General features: G+C 40.8%; 1 protein-coding gene across 7 annotated transcripts in view; it reads right to left on the bottom strand.

Annotated features, from left to right (window-relative positions):
* Nucleotides 1–18,061, bottom strand: part of MAP2K5 (mitogen-activated protein kinase kinase 5) — a 266,765-nt gene that overhangs the window by 54,529 nt on the left and 194,175 nt on the right. For 5 of the 7 annotated variants that reach the window (XR_012330188.1, XM_073801165.1, XM_073801164.1 and 2 more), the window contains 2 exons: nt 6,059–6,085; nt 5,715–5,747 (listed from right to left, as the gene is read on the bottom strand). Coding sequence is in view for 6 of the 7 variants with exons in the window: in XM_073801165.1 (XP_073657266.1) it covers nt 5,715–5,747; nt 6,059–6,085 (60 nt within the window). In the remaining variant the exon portion in view is untranslated. The remainder of the gene's footprint in view (nt 1–5,714; nt 5,748–6,058; nt 6,086–18,061) is intronic. The other 2 variants (XM_073801166.1, XM_033851878.2) reach the window with 1 other exon arrangement.

The raw sequence follows: 18,061 nt of genomic DNA, 5'->3' as shown, positions 1-18,061 counted from the left end.
TCTTAAGCAAGCCCACTTTACTCCTCCTCATCATTGAGGGCCCAAGGCCAGGCCCCAGAACAACACCCCCCCAGCCCCCTCGCCCCAACCTCTTCTTGCCCATCACTCAGCTGGCCACTTCCTTTCCATCGTCCTCTCCCCTATCCCCACTGTGGCCTTCCTATCAATCCTTTTCAAGCTACACACCTTACAGGGAAAGCCGTCATCTCCCCTACCTTCCAGACTGGGGCACAAAGGTCCTCCTCTTAAAGCCGTGATTTGCCCTGGCTCTAGCTGTCTATTGGCCTGGAACCCTGGCATTGTTACAGTGATTCCATTATCCTGATGGTGTCATATCCAAGAAACTGTTACTTAATCTAAGGTCACAGATTTATACCGATATTTCCTTTTAAGAGTTTCAGTCTTAGCTGTGAAACACTTACATTTAGGTCTTTGATCCACTTTGAGTTAGTTTTTGTATATGACGTGAAAAAAATTCATTCTTCTGCATGTGGATCTCCAACTGTTCCAGCATCATTTGTTGAAAAGACTGTACTTTCACCATTAACGGGTCTTGGCATCCTCATCAGAAAACAACTGACCATGGACATATGCGTGTATTTCTGGACTCTCAATTCCATTTTACATGTCTATCCTTATGCCAGAACCACACTATTGATTACTGTATTGATTGACTGATTGATTACTGTAACTTTGTAATACATTCTGAAATCAGGAAACCTGAATCCTCTTTGTTCTTTTTCCCCAAGATTGTTTTGGCTACTCTGACTCCTTTGCATTTCCATATGAATTTTGGGATCAACTCACCCATTTCTGCAAAAGAGCCCACTGGGGTTGTGACAGGGATTGCACTGAATCTGTAGACCAATTTGGGGAGCGCTGCCATCTTAACAATATTAAGTCTCCCATTCCAAGAATGTGGGATGTCTTTCTGTTTATTTAAGTCTTTAATTTCTTTCAAAGATGTTTTATAATTTTCAGTGTATAAGTTTTCCACTTCGTTTGTTAGACTTATTCCTAAGTATTTTATTCTTTTTGATGCTAACTGTATCTTGAAGTGTTTTCTTAATTTCACTTTTGAATTATTCATTTTGGGTTACTAATATATAGAATTACAACTGATTTTGTGTTTTGATTTTATATCCTATCATTTAGAAGATACTTCTGATAAGGTATAAAACATGACTTACAGGAATTCACTTTTTACTGGTAAAAGGAATATATAAACAGATGTATAAACCAGGGATTTGTTAATTGTCCTGCTGAACACCTACAGATGTTAGATAGAAATTTATATTTAGCTATAATATGCTTGAAATACACACACACACACACACACACACACACACACACACGCACACTCAGAGTAATGATCCATTTTTCTGGCTGTCATATTTTAGATAACCTGAACATTCTGAAACACATCTGTGAACTCAAAAATGATTTGCAAGAAAGTTTCAAGCCCTTCTGTCTGACATTTATCTTTTTCCTTTTTTGACCTTGCAAACTTCTTCTCATCCTGTAAGACCTAGCTTAAATGTCACACCTCCTGATCCACCCCCAGAACAATCCCTCTTCTGGCAGAACAAACCCTCCTGTTTCTGGGTTGTATAGTATGCATCCTATAACGAAGCATAATTATTCATTTCCATACTCTTATCTTTTCCAAGTCTGTGGCCTTCTTGGGGGCAGGCTCAAGGAGGAAGTCCCCACTTCAGTCTTTGCAATTCCCAGCACCTCAATCCACTGATGTCCTGGCTGGCTCCAGCCAGCCTGGGATTCGGTGACTCAGATATCACTGCTCTGTTCCCACCTGCCACATCACCAATGTGGCCAGCCCTTTGTTGCCAGCCAAACTGGGAGCCCAGGCACTGGGGAGAGCATTAGATGGCGACATAGCCTCCTGAGTCCCAGCACACTGTATTGGCAGAGGATTTGGGACTATGCCTCTGCCTTTCTACCCTGACTCACAAATCTGATCTTCAGTTGACCTGGGAGACTTGCCTGGAAGAACAGTCCTCTCTAGGCTTGAAGGCTGCCCTGAGCATGGCCTGGTCAACTTGGGCTGGCATACAGTGGGCACTTTTGAGGACTATCTGCTGCATGAATGAACACAAGCCTACTCATTTTACTTCATCAGCCTCAATCTCTCTTCTCAGAGCAGTGGTTTGACCTTACACATACCACTTGGGTATCTGATTTCATTTGATACCTTTAATTTTGCTAGGGTCACCATCAGCAGTGCAAAGACTAAGACAAGATGATCAGATAACTGGGGCAGCCAGTAGTCACTGACAAGAATGAGGAGTGACCATAGAAAACAGAGGTGATCACAAGAGAGAACACAAGAAAAGCACCAAGCAGAGCAGCACACCCATGTAGGGGTCATTTAGTTTGGGAGCAAATGGCTCTCTACACCTCAAAAAGCCCAAGCATATCACTGAGTGCCAAGGCCAAACACACCAGCAAAATGGCTGGTAAAATTCAATGAAAGAACAAGGCAAGATCCCCACAATTCTACAGCCCTAGAGGGCATCAATACGTCAAAGTTTAGTTCAGTACCATGTTCAAAACAGGGACCTGAGTCATCAAGAAAAGGTTACGATACCTTTTATAAAAGCTTTATATCAATGAAATGATATTCACTATACTTTATCAACAGGCTGCCAAGAACAAATACATTTTAGAAACATTCTTTCTAAAAAATGCAAATTTTCTCACTGATGTCAGAGCTTAAAGTAGTATCAGTTAGCTAGACAGCAAGGGCCACCTCATTCCCCAGTGATATCAGATGGCTAAGGCATCATGGCACGCATAGACACACATCACTTACAATGAACCCAAGTACTTTACAGCTCAGGTATTCAGGGACTTGGAGAGGGCCTGATTATGAGTTTTACAGTAAGAAGTTCTTTTGAGAGAAGCAACTTTGAGGCAAAGATGGTAGCTCTAAGACAGCACTCAGATCCTGAGTTAGCCAGGTCCAAACCAGACAAGCTCCACCCCCTAAAATTAAACTAAATTTCCCAGATTTCTCTTTGCAGTCTGATTCTCTTGGTACCTTGGCTACTCATCCAGTTCCTGTTCTGTGGTTCAGATTTCACGTTCATGATTCTTACTACTCTGTTTACCTTTTGGTGTCTTTATTTGGATATGTGGTGGCTGACTCTGGCTTTGGCCCACGATCCCACCTCCTGTCTCTCAACTCCTGACATTCAGCATCCCTGGCTGCTCTAGCGCTGGCTCCTATCCACTTGATCTTGTTTTACTACTTCTTTGTTCTTTGCCAGGCCATGCTAGGAGGTCAAGGGACATCCACATAATAATAAATAAAGTACGTTACACTGGGCTTTGCTTAGCTATTTTGTACGTGACTCCAAATATATCCATCTTGTTTGAATTAGATTCCCTTGGGGTGGTACTTTTTGATTTGCCTTTTCCCGAAGAGAAACAGTATATACTGTCATTGGATAGCCATTTCATAATGAGGTATATCCCATGCCCAAAGAGTAAGATGGTTCAAATCCTGGCTGGTTATATTCATTCAGAAATAGAAGCCCTACATGTCAGATGTAAATGAAGATAGACAGTTAATTGTCCTCTGGGATCTAAAAGGGCAGACTTAGCCATTACGGAAGAGGTTCTCAAACTTTCATGTGCAAAGAGTTGGGAAGCTAGTAAAATGTAGATTCCTGGGCTCTACCCCTAGAAAGTCTAATTCAGAGATCTGGGTCCAAGAATCTGCATTTTAAACAAGAGTCTTAGGTAATCCTGATGTAGTTAGTCCTTGGACTACCCTTTGAGAAACACTATATCACAGCAATGAGAAATCTGACAAACGTGGGGTAAGCACAGTAATTAAAAGATCCCACCAATCCTTCCTCTCTTAGAAGCTATGATGCACCTTGCCTAAGGCAGGTCACCTGGCCAACTCTTTCCTAATATTCTTATTCCCAATCATCAGCTTGGTTCCAAGATCAACTTAATGTTTGTTTTAAAAATATATGTGAATTTCCCAAGTTTTCATAAAAAAGATATTTGAATGTTTTTAGAGTAAATGGGAATAGATGTCTAAGTTATAGTTTTCTCTCAACTGAGGAAGAAGAGCTATAAAGAAAAATATACGATTTAAGCTACAAGCTACTGTCCTTCATCACACATACCTTCTCTTCTTAGAACATCTCCCTATGATGATTTCAAAAGTCTCAAGATTTTACCCAAATCAAACAAGTAAAATATATTAAATTTAATAGCAATCACTGCTACTTTAAATAAGGAATGAAAACATCCATTTGATCCAGAAAACCTTCAAATGAGCTCTCCAGCAATACCTGTATTACTGGTGAAGGTATCTGTACCTGAACATTCTGATGCCCAGGAGCCTGGCAGACCAAGAACAGCAGAGCCCAGGAAAGATGGCAGGCTGTGCACTTGACTGGGGAGGCCATTTCCCTGGGCACGTCCCTAAGCAATCCTGAAGGGGGAGCTCAGGAAAATCAGTTTAATTGGGAGGATTCTGATGGCCATAGGATGCTTTGGGAATCTAAGATGACAGAAGATATTGATGAGCTATTAGATCCAGGAGGCCTGTCTGATATTTGAGATAATGGGGCCTCCATTTGTTTCAGGACGATGCCTTCATTTTTGCACTAACATGGTTTATGGCTTGCAAGGGATATGTGGACTGACTGATGCAGACATTAAGGATGTTGGAGCTCCATTCTTACTATTATTGTGATATGTGTATGTATTTGTTTTTTTCCTAGGAGGATCTTTATTTTTTTCTCCCAAATCTCATAACTGGTTATACAGACGTTTAATTGAGAGGAATAATTATGAATTAACGATATTTTCTCTTTCAAACTTTCCTATCTGAGTCATTTATTGCCGACATGACAAGCATTTTAAATACTGCAAAATTAAAGTTTAAAAAATAAACATTGCTAGCAGGCAAGCTCAAGCCCAGAAAAACTCAGTTTTTAAAAAACATTAATGTTTCTTAATCGGAGTCTTGTATACTATAAGACTGCTAATTTACAGGAAAAAAAGGAATTTAAAGCCAGCAACAAAAGTAGTTGATTGAGAATGAAATTCAGGTAGCTTAACTCCATAAAGGCAAAGGGACAGTGAAACTCGGATACGGATGATCAGAGGTAGGATGACTTAACATGTGAGAATACTAGTTAAAAGCACAAAAAGTTAGGAGTATGTTCTGGGGAAAATGCCTAATTAGGAAATTAAAGCTGAACTGTTGACCTAGAGCTTCTGAACACTTTTATCACTCTGCTATGCTTTCGGTAAATAAAGCAAGGAGGACAAATTTTATCCAGCTTATGTTTGCTGTTCAACTCTGACCCTTGCCTACTGAATGACTTTAAATATGTGTTACGGAAAAAATGATACCACTTTAATTTCCGGCTCCATCCCCATCTGGCCAGAGAGAGGATAAATTAATATTATCGTGTTTTGTCTTTAGGGCTTCTGATGCCCCCAAGGACCAGCCTGTGGGACAGTCTGTTTTGGCAGAGAGTCTCGGCTGGAATCAGAAGAGCAGGATTCAGGACAAGGCCAGTTCACGTAACACAGCTCAGAGCCATAGAACACAACTTGCTCCGAGGATGTTGGGCATTGTGCTTCATTAGGAAACAAAATATAAGCTTTCCACACCATTAGGAATGACTTTAGGAGTGAAAGCACATAAGACGATGCCTCACCTCATCAACAATGCACTGCAGAAGCTGGAGAGGCTGCAATGGGAAAGAAGAAAGGAAAAAGTATTAGCCTCTATGCAATATCTTTACAGTGGAGTGGAAAGAAAAAATCATTAATGCAATAAAATATAGCAAGATTAATCAACAACAGCAAACTCTTATAAAAACATTGATGCTCAGGATGTTCTATTATTTCTAATGGTACCTAATCTAATACAGGCAGTTAAAGGTTTGCATTTTCTTCAAAATGCAATTTGCTAAGTTTAAAACAAGGCATTCAAGCATGCAAAGGAAGCAGCCATCAGGAAAAAGAAAAGTGAATTTTTTTCTGAACTCATAAAGCTTACCATTAAAGATCCCTGGTTTTTCTGAATCTGAAAAAAGGCAATATGTAATTAGCATGTCATAATCAAAATGACTCACTTGGACACATTATGATCACTGAGAGAAAATTATTGCATTGCTGGTGGCAATTTGTGGGCATGTGTTAACACAATTTACATAATGAAAATACACAAATGTTAATAGCTCGCTTCTCATTTATAGGCGAAAGTCAGCAGAATGTTAATTTCACACAACACTTTTTAGTACCCTCCAGGTTGTATTAGAATAGGGAGAAAAACCATAATCCATTTCAAAAGGCTGTTTACGATTCAGATATAAATAATGTTTTATATTGCTAGATTGTGAACACTGGGCTTAATGTTGCAATCATTGCTAATGTTATGAAGCTCACTCTTTTTAAATTAAAAACCGATTTATTTAAAATTGAAATTAAATCATAGTCAGAAATTAGAATTTTGGATTCCTGCCAGTGTCTGCTCACAACCCCCTATTTTGTGAAGAAAACTTTAATTATGTGGTTGAAGTATTTGCCTCTGACTCAGGAGTGGGTAAAGACTCCACCTCTTCCAAAGTTCCTTCAGCAGGGCAGCAATGCTTTCTGGGAAAATCAAATTCATGCAAGTTTTAACACTGGTTTTCAGGGGATAAGAGCAGAGTCAAAGAAGATGCCTGTTCTGGAGGCAGCTGCTCACACAGCTGACACCGATAAACCACATCTCTTAGAAAGTTACTAAAATGTGACAGCAAATTAATAAAACATCCACTTAGTAGTTAAAGTATTAAACACTTCAATGTGTGCCCCCCAACCAAAAAAAAAATTGCCTGCAGTTATTACAAACTCAATGAAAATGTCGTCCCAGGTACTAAATTTCCTAAGGAGGAAAATTTTGGGAACCAAATATAACTACTGAGGAGACAGTTGTTTGCTGTGATAACAGTGCTTCAACCAGCGGGTAAAATATAGGTAAACTAGTTAATAGTCCCTTTATGCTTTTTTTTTTTTTTTTTTTTTGCGGTACGCAGGCCTCTCACTGTTGTGGCCTCTCCCGTTGCGGAGCACAGGCTCCGGACGCGCAGGCTCAGCGGCCATGGCTCACGGGCCCAGCCGCTCTGCGGCATGTGGGATCTTCCCGGACCGAGGCACGAACCCACGTCCCCTGCATCGGCAGGCGGACTCTCAACCACTGCGCCACCAGGGAAGCCCCCTTATATGCTTTTAATGGTGCTTTTAATAGTTCTTTCACATACACGTTCTCATTAGATCTCACAACCACCCTGAGCTTGGCAGGGATGGTCATCTCTAGTCTATGATGGGAAAAACCGGGCCTCTCAGAGGCGGGCAGGCCCAAGGCCACAGGAGCAGGCTGTGGTTGTGCTGGGGCCTCTCCCGTGCTCCTTTCTCTCCAGCATCATATCTGCCTACAATCACAGCATTCCTTAAAAACAACTGGATTTGCATGTGTTTATACTTGGCATGGTAAAGTTGATAAATGATCAGTTTTGGCACGTGGCTTATTCTCAACTAGACTGTTAAGCTCCTCAAGGGCAGAAGCCATGTTTTTGCATTTCTTTTGCATCCCTGTGGCTGATCAGCAGACCCTTCCACCGAGTGCTAGATGTTTTAGAAAGTGCTTTCCCATGTATTATCTCAGCTGAGCATGGTACCCACTCCTTCCTGCTCTTGGCTCCTCAGCATGCCCTCCCCAATCACCACTCCCTGAAACTTCCATCTCAGGTTGATTGGCTCTTAGTCTACTTTGATATTTCCTACTGAATGTTGTCCTGATGCTTCTTCTTGTTCCTCTAGCCAATGAGTACTTCTGCGTAAGGGTCTGTGGGGAAAGATTTACATTAAAAAGGAAGACAGAGCTGTTAACTACCACCCTCGAGTGGTTAGGGTTTTAGTAAAAAGCCACAGCATCTTTAAAAAATCATGAAAAAACCCAGGTAAATTCTCCTATGAGATATCTTTGGTGTTTGCTTTTACAGTTGGTCCTTGATCAACATGGGTTTGAACTGTGCAGGTCCACTTATACGTGGCTAGTTTTCATTAGTAAATACTACAGTACTAAATGGTCCATGGTTGGTTGAATCCAGGGATGCGAAGGAACCTCGGATACTTGGAAACTGGGGGCCGACTAAATTGTATGCAGATTAACCCCCTCATTGTTCAAGGGTCAACTGTATATTTTTAAAGTACACACAGATAAGCACCGCCTCCCCCAAACATTCTCAGTAAGATATATCTACTTCAACAGGAGAGTTACTTTTTCTAATGTACACAGAATTAGAAAGCTGTTTTTGACATCAAAGACAATGCTTTTCGTAAATTTCCAATAGTCAGGGGGATTACAAATTCTCTGAGGAAAACATGTAGCAAACATTTTAAGTGACATGTTTCAAAATGAATTCAGGAATGGATTGTGAGACATTGCTCCCAGTAACATGAGTTGCGTGAACTAAATGAAAATTTCCTCATAAACCGAGACCTTAGAAAAAGTTTCCATCCTGCCCTAATCTGTGGGTTAAAAGCATGGTTTAAGACAGCTTAAAATTGTACTATTTTAACACTTGCTCTTTACTATAAGAAAAGGAGAAACAGCAATATCAAAGTCTGTTTTATGATCTTATAACCATACTGTTATACTGTTTTGCCCAGGTTTTAAAGGGAGACGCTGTTATCAGGTTTTATCACACACTTTTGATAGCAACATACTACATGAAATCATCTTCATAAATTTTGTATTAAGGTAGCAGTGCCAGTACATGAAATTGATTCAAAATGCTTAAGATACTCACTTACTTTTTAACAGTTACACCATGCAGTGACATATCTTCTATTTCGCAAGAATCTGATGATGCAACATCATTGTAATTGATTCATTTCTCAATTAAATAAAGCTACTGTGCTTTCCTTTATATGAATGCCACATAGACCATAGAGTTAGATGTATTATCTCCTTCCTCTGTCTCAGATATATGGCCTTAAGTGCTATATTCTGTTCCTCTGTTAATTCCACCAGAAAAATTTAATGTCACGGTCATATTTTTCAAATTCTGAACTGCCATAAACTCAACTGTATTTATATTAGGCATATTTTTCACTGCTAAACTCTTTGTTGTTTACCTTTTTCAAGATCACATTACTGTACAGGCGCAGCAATCATAAAACAGATCCAGACAGAGTCAGCCTCCAGTCGTGGCCTCTGCTTTTGCACACAGTTCATGAAAAAGCGAAGCCCCTAGTTCTGAAGCACATTAAAAGTGGTACTAAGGGTCCTCGATATAAAATGTTAGCTTCGTGAATGCCTCTCTTTATTCTGGGTCTGCCTTGCAAATGCTTAGCTGTGAGAGCAGAGTTCAGAGGGACACAATAACATTGTTAGGGCTCATGTACTGCCTGCACCTCCCAACATATGAGATGCTGTTTATAACTAACTTGTCCAAGTCCACCTTCCTGCCTGTACATTTTGCTTGCGTTGAGCTTTCTATGTCTAACTGATACTTGGGGACAAAGAACAGAACGATAATTGCTCCAGTCATAGGCTTTGCTAATCAGTCTCTAGAACTAGTAGCATTTTGAAACACTATTTAGACAAACCTCTTCCCTCTTCTGGGCATAGATTTTTTTTTTTTTTTTTTTTTCTTTCATCAGCCATTAGGTTCAAGATTTTAAGCCACACTAACAGGGGACAGTTATGCCTCATTCTAATATAAGACAGACCCTTATGTGTTTAAATGGGGAAGAATGACTTCACAACAGGCAGGCCTAAAAATGAGTTAGGTCTGAAATTTAGGGTATTACTGCAGTCATATTTACCTTGTATTTCCTTGCAAGGGCCATACAGTTGAGTTGGCAATTAAAAAGCTCCCATAATATGACTTGTGACTTGGAAAAACAAACCTGGAAAGGAAACTGCCAATGCAAAAGTTTGCTCACGGGGCCTCAGCTATTTAATCAATGACTCTGGTGATAAAAATCAACTTTGGAAGGCTCACATTACGCCTCTATCTCTATAGGGGTACTTTTTACACACACAGTGGTAAAGCAGACCTTGCTACCAGCGCTTTTATATTATATTCAGAAGCACAATCAGAAAACTGAAATGAATCCACCTATGTAACTTAGAGAAGACACCAGCTATAGCTTTCATTTTCTCTTTTACTCTCTGAAATTATGGCCTGCCCTGCAGCTCTTGTCTGAGAGATTAATGTGTGACCTGGGTCAGATCTTCCAATATCAGTTGACAAATTTTCTCTTTACATATTTACTGCTTTTCAAGCTTGTGTTATTTTCTCTTAAATAGAAAACAGAAATATAAAATTAAATTATTTGGTTGGGATTTTAAAAGAATATCGTTTTTATTTGTTGTGCTCCTGGCATCACATTCTAGCTTTCAATGTTGAACTCTATTCTCTTTTTAAATTTCAAATTTTATAAACTGTAGTTATTTTGCAAGGACTCTTTTTTTTTGGGGGGGGGGTCCTTTTTTGCCCGCACCACGCAGCATGCGGGATCTTAGCTCCCCGACCAGGGATCAAATCCGTGCCCCTTGCATTGGAAGTACAGAGTCTTAACCATTGGACCTCCAGGGAAGTCCCAAGGACTCTCTTTTCAAATCAGATTCATTAAGCTATAACTCTGGCTAAATATAAACAGGGATTACGGCAAACTGAGATTTTATATTCAAAATGAAGAATAATGACCTAATTTTTTTTTCTTTTTGAGATGGAAGGGACCTCCAAGATCTACTCATTTTGCTGTTAGGGAAACTGACGCTCAGAGGGGAACAGTGCCCAAGGCCACAGATAGAACCTGGCTTAGAACTGACTGCTGACTCACAAGGCTCCCTAGTATGGGGACAAATGCATAAACTTTGGAGTCAGAAAGATCCCTGGAATTCCTGTCAGATCCCCATGGCTTCAGAAGCTCCCTCCCTTCACTAGGCTTAGGGCTCTTGTCTAGAAAGTAAAGGATGAGCTAGAGGGGCCCAAAGACCCCCCAACCCCCAAGCTGCCCATTCAAGCACCATGATTCTTTTTCCTACCTGAAGGAGAGCTGACACTGGCACTCAATCTGATTGTATCTGGCACTGTGCTGGGTGATAAGACTTAGGGTCACATCACCTCCAATCCATCATAACTTGCAAAAACAAAGTGCCCAAATCTCAAAAAGCCCTCAGTGAGAGAAAAAAATCACTTCCACATGACCACAAACTGAATACATACTGCTTACTAACACTAACTTAAAATAAGAGTACCCAAACAAAGGACTGTTTTTTTGAAAAGGAACAGAACGAAACTTACCTGGGTTAACTGCAAATGGGAATTTTGGCAAACTGATATTTTTAGACGCTGAATGTATTATGAGACAAAATAAATGAATAATATATATTATTTCTAATAATATAAATGAACAAAAACAATTCACTTGTGCTATCCTATCTCCCCTTTTCATCAGCCTCTGTCCTTGTTCAAGTTCTTATCATGCCTGTGAATCTATTAGCATAGCTTGTATAGGACAAAACAAAACAGCAACAAAAAATAACTCATATCACTTATTTAAACACAAATCAATCACTTAAAAATAAGTGACAAAAGGATTTAGAAAGGGGCTACTCAATAAGGTGTAAGAAGGTCACTGTGATTCCCACATTCTAAGATCCACTCACTGGCACCTTCTCCCTGCCCCACATCCCAAACTCCGGCCGGGGTGCTGCATTCAGGAGTGACCAGTTTTAAAAAGTTAAAAATAGATATCCCCGAATTTAACAAACAGCTGGGCGGGCTAGAAAGGCTCCAAGATGCCTAGAGGAGGGCACAGCTCAGATGGGACCAGGCAGAAAATCAGCACAGCCATAAATTAGGTCACTTGGCTCTTACTGCTTCCCGAGTTATCAAGGACAATGCATTGTCACACAACACACAACAGCTGGAGCACCAAGGTACGGTGCAACATCATTCATGTGCTGGGTCTGCCAATCAGTGAGCAGGAAAAAAAGGACCTGATTGCCAGCGTATACTCTTTTATCCCTTGTGTATGTAAAATTGACATAGCTCAGGTCCTCCCCCACACAGGTGTACAAGAGCCACAGAGTGAATCATCTCCCGGGCAGGTAAATGAGAATTATAATATTTAGTCAGACCTAAATTCCGTGAGAAAAGCAGGGGCTTAGGATCACAATTCAAAACGACCAATGTGAATTACAAAACTGACCTTTTCCCTAACGGTACAAGGTCTGGTCAAGGAGTCCATTAAGCACGAGCTTTTCAAAGAAGATTTTAGACATCTGCTGTATCAAACTTTTCTCTTTTCTTTGCTCCAAAAAATGTGTGGTCTTATTTCAGAATCTAGGAAGAATATCTATTCTTTGTGTATGGGAGAGGGGTGAGTGGGGGAGGTGTTGCTTCTTCTGAGAAAGGCCTGTTGATCATTCTGCTCCTTATGGTCAAATAAATCTGCCATAGCAAAAGTTATTTTACTGTGTCAAAATGTCTGAAGGGTTTTTTCTGGAGCTATCAGTTAGTTTGCATCTCTATTAGCTTAAATCCCCCACATGCCACAGAGTCCAGAACGATGTTCGAGGTCAAGTAGTCCAATTCCTTGTTCCATGTAGAAATTCACTTTATCACCAGGGACTTCCCTGGTGATCCAGTGGTAAAGAATCGCCTTCCAATGCAGGGGACATGGGTTCGATCCCTGGTCAGGGAACTAAGGTCCCACATGCCGCAGGGCAACTAAGCCCACGTGCCTCAACTAGAAAGCCCGTCTGTCACAAACTAGAGAGCCCAGCTGTCGCAAACTAGAGAGCCCATGCACCCTGGAGTCTAGGCGCCTCAACTAAAGAGAGAAAACCTGCATGCCACAACTAGAGAGAAGCCCGCACACCGCAACAAAGAGCCCGCGTGCCTCAATGAAAGATCCTGCGTGCCACAACTAAGACCCGATGCAGCCAAGAATAATTAAAAAAAAACAAAGAAAAAAAAGAGTGGGGGAACCAAAGAAAAATAAATATTCCTGACAGACAGCTAGCCTATCTTTGCCAGAAGACTTCCAGTGACGGGATTCCAACAATTCTATCTTGGGTAGCTTGAATTGTTAGGAAGTTCATTCTTATTTTGAGTCCAAATATGTCTTCCTATAAGATGTGCCCATGGTCTGGAGCTGTAGTCATTAAGTCTAATGACAGCTCTTCACATATCTGAAGATAGCTGTCATGCCTCCACAATGTTTTCTTTCCTGAACAAACATCCTATTGATATTTTCTTCCTAGGATCATTTGCTATGTTTGGTTGCCCTCTATCCTTCTCCCTTCCATTAGTAATGACACTCTAACAGCATTTCCCCACCCCTAAGCAGCCCACGTGCTTCGTGGGAAGAAGACTTCGCTCCCAGCTTTAGAGATGGGGCATGTGGTTCAGGCCTAAACTAGTTGGCATCACCTAAATGCCCTGGGTGCAGGGAGTTAAACTGGTCCAATCAAACTGAAGCCCAGAGCCTCTGGTTGCTTGTGGGGGAAAAAGAGACCAGCTCTTTCCTTCTAAACTGGGAAGCAGGTCACCCCAGGAACTCTACAGCCATTCTTGGTCTGTGAAGGGAGAAGCTTAATAAGAATAGAGCTCAGAGTGACTTACCGGATAAAGTTCTACCTAAAACCAGCGATATTTAGATTTTCGGTCATGTAATTCAATAAATTTCCCTTATGACTGAGGCAACTTTGAGTTGGGTTTTCTGTGAGCTGAACCAGAAATCTGTCTAGAAGGACCCAAGCATGATTTCACATTCTCCTTTGAGGTTATCTTTCTCTGAGTGTGGTACCATATGTGTATGCTCCTCGTAAAGTGTGATATCCACGCCTGAACACATACCTTGCACTGGCTCATATCACCTTGCTTTGGACACTATACACTATTTAGGAGACTGTCATAGAGGCTACAAGTGCATTCACATTTTTGATAGCCACGTCACATAGTTGGCTCAGTGGAGAGAAACAGAGAAGTGTGTAAGTCTTGGGCTGAAAAAGAATTACTTCTTTCCTGTACTCTTCTATTTCTTATGTGTTTCACACTGACAGAGTATTTGAGAGTCAGAATGAGTGGATCATTAAACCAATCACAGAATCTGGACAAGTCTGATGAAGTTTCTACCTGTTGTCTCTCCCCTCTAACTGACAGAAAGTGCATCAGCCTTTTATTTGTTTGGCTGAGGAGAGTCTTGCCCAACACTGAAGCAGACTCATAGACTTGGTGTCTGAAAGCACCTGAAAGGTTTTTTAATCTGACCTAGCTTCCGCCCCATCTGACCCTTGAATCCCTCCTTTACGCCCCTGCTGACCGAACTTCTGTCTGAATACATACAGTAACGCGGAGCTTACGTTTTCTGACTGTCCATTCTACCTCCTGTTCCAGTTCTACACTAACACAACAAATCCACATCCTTTCTTAGAGAGAATCCTCAAATATCTGAAGACAACTATCACATCTCCTTGGAAGCTTTTATTCTTCAGGTATTAATGCTGGCAGGGTAGAGTGGAAATACAGACATGGAAGAAAAGGGGATGAAATTATTAATTTAAAGCCTAAGGATGTGTACTGATTCTTAGTTCCTGCTGATTCTAAAACATGCTATTGCCAACATGTAAAAAAAGTAAAATTAAACTAAATTATCAATTCATATATGTTTATGAAGTACTTACTCTGTGCCAGCTACTGTACTAGACTCTAGGACTCAGATGATGGATAAGATATAATTGCTGGTCCACAAAAACAAAGTGACTTATTAAGTTCCCTGAAATTTAGTGGCAGAGCTGAGACTTACGCACAGGGCTTGCACACACCTCTAAATGTCACTGAATGTTTGTATAAAATATAGTTCGCTGGATTCAGGACACTGTAAATTTCTAAGGCAGCTTCGCCATGCCCCCCAAAACAGCTCATGTTTTTAGGCATTGCAAGGAAGGTTTTCTTTGTGAGCTAAGACTCCACATTTCGCTTTTTTTTTCTTTATCCGTGATATATCTGACAACATTTTTTGGCCTGCTGAGATTCTGAGATAAGCTGTAACTGCAGCCAACACATGGTTCATACAGGATTAGGAAAGAAAAAACATCTTGAAATACAGTCACATATAACCATGTTAATTAACATGTGTCTTACTGGCTTGACTGTAAATTCAAAATAGGTTTAAAGAGAAGAAGTCATGGATCTAGAATGAACTGAAGAAACTCTGACTTCTGTTTCAGTTTCAGTTCACACCTCTCATATTTTGATATAAGTAAAATAAGGTTTCAATAAACTCTAAGGGAGGACATGGGGAGATGGTGTTGAGTAAGGTGGCTGAAGGTGTAGAAAAGAGGAGGAAACTGTTCGTACAAGATGAAAGGAGACCACACAAGTATCTAGTCCAGCATTTTTCAGTCTTTGTTTACCAAATAACTCTTAGTTCATACAAGATATTACTTAGACACATTTTGAAAATTAACAGATAATGTGTTTGTGTGTGCATGCATGTGTGTATGTGCCAGAGAGTGGATGCCCACCTACTGTATTTGGCACGTGACTGACCTAGGCCACCTCCATCAGTTTCCAGATGAGAAAACTGAGGTCTGAAAATAAATAAGGTCAAAAAACTAATAGGAACAGCCAGGACCAGAACTCAGGTTAACTCTGTGTGTGTGGCTGGGTGGAAACCATATACTGATAATGATTCAATTTGTCTCTTGTTGGGTGTGTCACTTGTTGTACCCCAGTTGCCTCTGCCCTGAGTCACTGAGCATTTCCAGCTGCCTGGCTACCAAGGAGGCATAGGGCTGACCAAAGAGCAGGGGCTGGAGGGAGGCCTTTAGCCGGGAACATTCTTTTGTTTACTGTATTTTATCAAACTAGAGCTAGGACTGGGGTCGAGGTCTCCTCATGCCCAGAATGGTGCTCTCTGAAACCTGTTTCTGAACACAAAACAAGACAAGCTCCATCAGCCTCTTTGGTCTTTCTTTCCCCAGACTTCCTTACCTTCCCCCCATGGTGTCACCAACTATAGACCTTGACAGTGTACAGCACAACAGAGTCTACACTTGGTTCTAGTTGCTTTCCTCAGTTTCCCACAATTCTTTGGGGACGACACCTTGGCTCTGAGCGTAAACAGACAACTGCCTCCTTTCTTAGCTCCTAGCAGTCCCTGGCACCCTCTTTCCACCTGGTGTGTCCTGGGCAATCTCCAGTCTTAAATCGAATCAGCTCTTTGCTCCTTTTAGGCAACTCACTGACTTTTCAATGAACTTAGCTTGTCTGTTTTATTGGCACTAAAGAAGGTTGGGTTCTTAGCATCATTAACATTTTAGTTGAGGAAGAATTCCCAGACTCCCCAGGCATTAATCCAGAACGGTTAAATATCTAAAAAGTAATCTGTACTCAAACAAAGCTTGGCCAGGTCTGCCCCCTTTTTAACTTGGATGCCAATGAGCCCCTAGCCCCACATCTACCCAAGTTTTCTATACTGAATGGTGATAAATAAACACTGGAGTACAAATAAAGTTGATGTCTTTGTCTGTTGGCAGGCACGAAGCATCCTACAACAGTGATTTCCATCTCTGTAGACACACCAGTGGGAGGCAGTACTTGAGAGGATGGGTGTGTGAAATAAGGATAGCTATTTGGGCTCAAAGCCTCTGGGTGCCTTCTCTCACTTTCTCCCCCTGCCCCATCCCTCTAGAGTGGGAGACAGTCTGATCCTGTTGCCAAATATCTGGTAATCATCAGTGAGTCATTTAATGGCTATGGACCCCCCTTTTCCTCCTCTGTAAAATAAATGAGTTGGACTAGACCATTGTAAGATCTCCTCACATCCTAAAATTCTATGATTCCATGAGGTAGTACCGATGAAACCAAAGGGGGAAAAATCGAAGGCCTTCCAGACCACAAAGATTAAGAGGAAAAGAAGATGGCAAAGTAACCCCTGAAAGCCAGGCTGGGCACCAAGTTCATTACTTCAAACGTCAATTCTATTTCTGGGCTAAACTGATTACTTAAAAATTGTAAAAGAATCATGGTCCCCAGTTACTGAATTAAAAATGATTAGATTCTGCATATAATTCTATATATTAATGATGGTGATTGTGAATGATAAATTATAACACAAAAAAGAAAGACTGTAAAGGAGGGCTCTTATGGGATCAGAAAAGTAATTCATTTTAGTCCTAACTGGAGTGAGACATGGTCATATATTTTCAGAGTTACATAAGTAAATCCCTAAAGTACTTTCTGGAAATATAAATAATACTAATATTACCTTGCTCTTATTTACCACCTTATTTTTTTCAAAGTGGTCTCTTAGGTATTAGCTCATTTGATCATGACGACCAATCCTCCAGCAGTCTAGAAAATGTTCTACGATATGCCAAGTTAAATTCATAAAGGGTGGCAGGGAACCCCTCAGAGGCATGTGCCAACTGACCTTAGGGTAGAAATCTTAAAATGCAGTGATTTCTAACCTCAGACTGGCTCTCAGTCATCTCAAAGGGATTCATGAAATTCTCAAGCTTAATTTCATTATCTGGTCTTGGCTACATGTGCCATCTCCATCCTGATACAGCACTTCTCTCCTCTACCATTCTACCAACATTTTCTTACTTCCCTCCCAGTGTTGCTTTAAAAGTCATCTAAGGACATTCCCAAACTATTAGGGAGATGAATGTCACAGTAGCAGTAGTAACCTATTGAGTTGAAGTACTTACTGCAAGGACACCAAATACAACATGCTGCTTTAGACCTTTATCTTTTACAAGATGACTCTCCTCTTGACTAGAATACCTGGAAAGTTCTTTTCCATCCTTCTAGCCTTAGAGCTCAGCTCAAGCATCATCTACCCTGTGAAACCATAGTTTCCTAAAGTGAGCTGACCTCTTACTCTTGAGGCCAGAGCATAGTACCTCCTGTAGGGCTCCTTTTATATCAACTGTCATTTGTTTATGTTTTTCTTCCCACTGCACTGGACTCTTTGACAGCAGAGA

Source organism: Tursiops truncatus, chromosome 2 (assembly GCF_011762595.2).
Source record: "Tursiops truncatus isolate mTurTru1 chromosome 2, mTurTru1.mat.Y, whole genome shotgun sequence".
NCBI lineage: Eukaryota > Metazoa > Chordata > Mammalia > Artiodactyla > Delphinidae > Tursiops > Tursiops truncatus.
This window is presented reverse-complemented; position numbering and strand designations above follow the sequence as displayed.